This window comes from Dipodomys ordii, unplaced genomic scaffold, assembly GCF_000151885.1.
Source record: "Dipodomys ordii isolate 6190 unplaced genomic scaffold, Dord_2.0 Scaffold156, whole genome shotgun sequence".
Taxonomy (NCBI): Eukaryota; Metazoa; Chordata; class Mammalia; order Rodentia; family Heteromyidae; genus Dipodomys; species Dipodomys ordii.
Genome location: NW_012267372.1, coordinates 1618255 through 1620116, shown reverse-complemented (window position 1 = coordinate 1620116; position 1862 = coordinate 1618255). Strand labels below are relative to the sequence as shown.

Sequence of the window (1862 nt, the reverse complement as noted above, 5' to 3'; positions counted from 1 at the left end):
TGCCCAGGCCCAGAGTTCAAGGCCCAGGACCGACACACACACACACACACACACACACACACACACAAAGCACACTGGCATGGAGGAGCTTCCTGGGTTACACAGCAAGTTAACCACCTGGGCCACGTGTCCCCCAAGTTTCCTGTCCCACATTAAGACCCTCTCCCCTACCCGTCCTTTCTTCCCCAGACGCAGACTCTCCCTGGGTGTCCACCCAGTGCTCTGACCCCACTGGTCACCATGGCTACGTCCAAGTTGCCCTCGGTGTCTAGCGATGAGGACACCACCATTCTCATGACCAAGGAAGAGCTGGAGGCCCTGCGTACAGCCTTCGAGTCCGGCGACATCCCGCAGGCCGCGTCTCGCCTCCGGGAGCTGCTGGCGTCCACGGAGAGCACCCGGCTGGAGGTGGGCGTCACGGGCGAGTCAGGAGCGGGCAAGTCGTCCCTCATCAATGCCTTGCGTGGCCTGGGGGCTGAAGACCCCGGTGCGGCGCTCACTGGGGTGGTGGAGACCACGATGCAGCCCTCACCTTACCCACACCCCCAGTTTTCTGATGTCACCCTGTGGGACCTGCCAGGGGCCGGGTGTCCAGGTTGTCCAGCTGATAAATACCTGAAGCAGGTGGACTTTGGGCGGTATGATTTCTTCCTTCTGGTGTCCCCCCGGCGTTGCGGGGCCGTGGAGACCCGCCTGGCCTCTGAGATCCTCCGCCAGGGCAAGAAGTTTTATTTCGTGCGTACCAAGGTGGACGAGGACCTAGCCGCCACCCGCACTCAGAGGCCCTCGGGCTTCAGCGAGGCTGCTGTGCTGCAGGAGATCCGGGAACACTGCTCTGATCGCCTGCGGGCAGTGGGTGTGACCGATCCCCGCGTCTTCCTCGTGTCTAACCTCTCCCCAGGCCGCTATGACTTCCCGTTGCTCGTGGCCACCTGGGAACATGATCTCCCGGCCCATCGGCGCCATGCCGGCCTCCTGTCTCTGCCCGACATCTCGCTCGAGGCCCTGCAGAAGAAAAAAGACATGCTGCAAGAACAGGTACTGAAGACGGCCTTGGTGTCCGGGGTCATCCAGACCCTGCCCGTGCCCGGCCTGGCCGCTGCTTACGATGATGCTCTCCTCATCCGCTCCCTGCGTGGGTACCACCGCAGCTTTGGCCTGGACGACGACTCGCTGGCCAAGCTGGCCGAGCAGGTGGGCAAGCAGGCGGGCGACCTCCGCTCCGTCATCCGCTCCCCGCTGGCCAATGAGGTCTCGCCGGAAACCGTCCTGAGACTCTATTCCCAGTCATCCGATGGCGCCATGCGGGTGGCCCGTGCCTTTGAGAGGGGCATCCCCGTGTTCGGGACCCTGGTGGCCGGGGGCATCAGCTTCGGCACCGTGTACACCATGCTGCAGGGCTGTCTCAACGAGATGGCCGAGGACGCACAACGTGTGCGCATCAAGGCCCTGGAAGAGGACGAATCCCAGACAGCAGAGGTCAGCTTGGAGGCAGCTGGTGACAGTAGTGTGGACAAGCGGGGACCCGCGGAAGGGGGTAGTGAGGACGCCCCGCTCTCCACCCGCAGGAAGCTGGGCCTTCTTCTCAAGTACATGCTTGAAAGTTGGAAGAGACGCGACTTGTCAGAAGAGAAATAAAAGTGCAGCCCCACCCCCACCCCTCAGCCCCACTCCAAGCCTTAAAACCAACCTGCAATCAAACTGAGCCAATGTCATTGTTGTTTTTTTTTGGTGGTGGGGGTGGGAAGAGATATGTGGGGAGATCATCTGGCTGGGTAAGGGGGTCACATATTTGTGGGTTTTTTTTTTTTGGTCAGTCATGGGGCTTGAACTCTGGGCCTGGGCGCTGTCCCTGAGTTCTT

At 61.4% G+C, this 1862-nt stretch overlaps 1 protein-coding gene across 1 annotated transcript; it reads left to right on the top strand.

The window, feature by feature from the left end:
• The first annotated feature begins 240 nt into the window (after positions 1–240).
• Positions 241–1638, top strand: Irgc (immunity-related GTPase family, cinema). The gene has a single exon (XM_013032673.1). It carries the CDS (start codon positions 241–243, stop codon positions 1636–1638), a length of 1398 nt encoding a protein of 465 aa, XP_012888127.1.
• Positions 1639–1862: the final 224 nt, after the last annotated feature.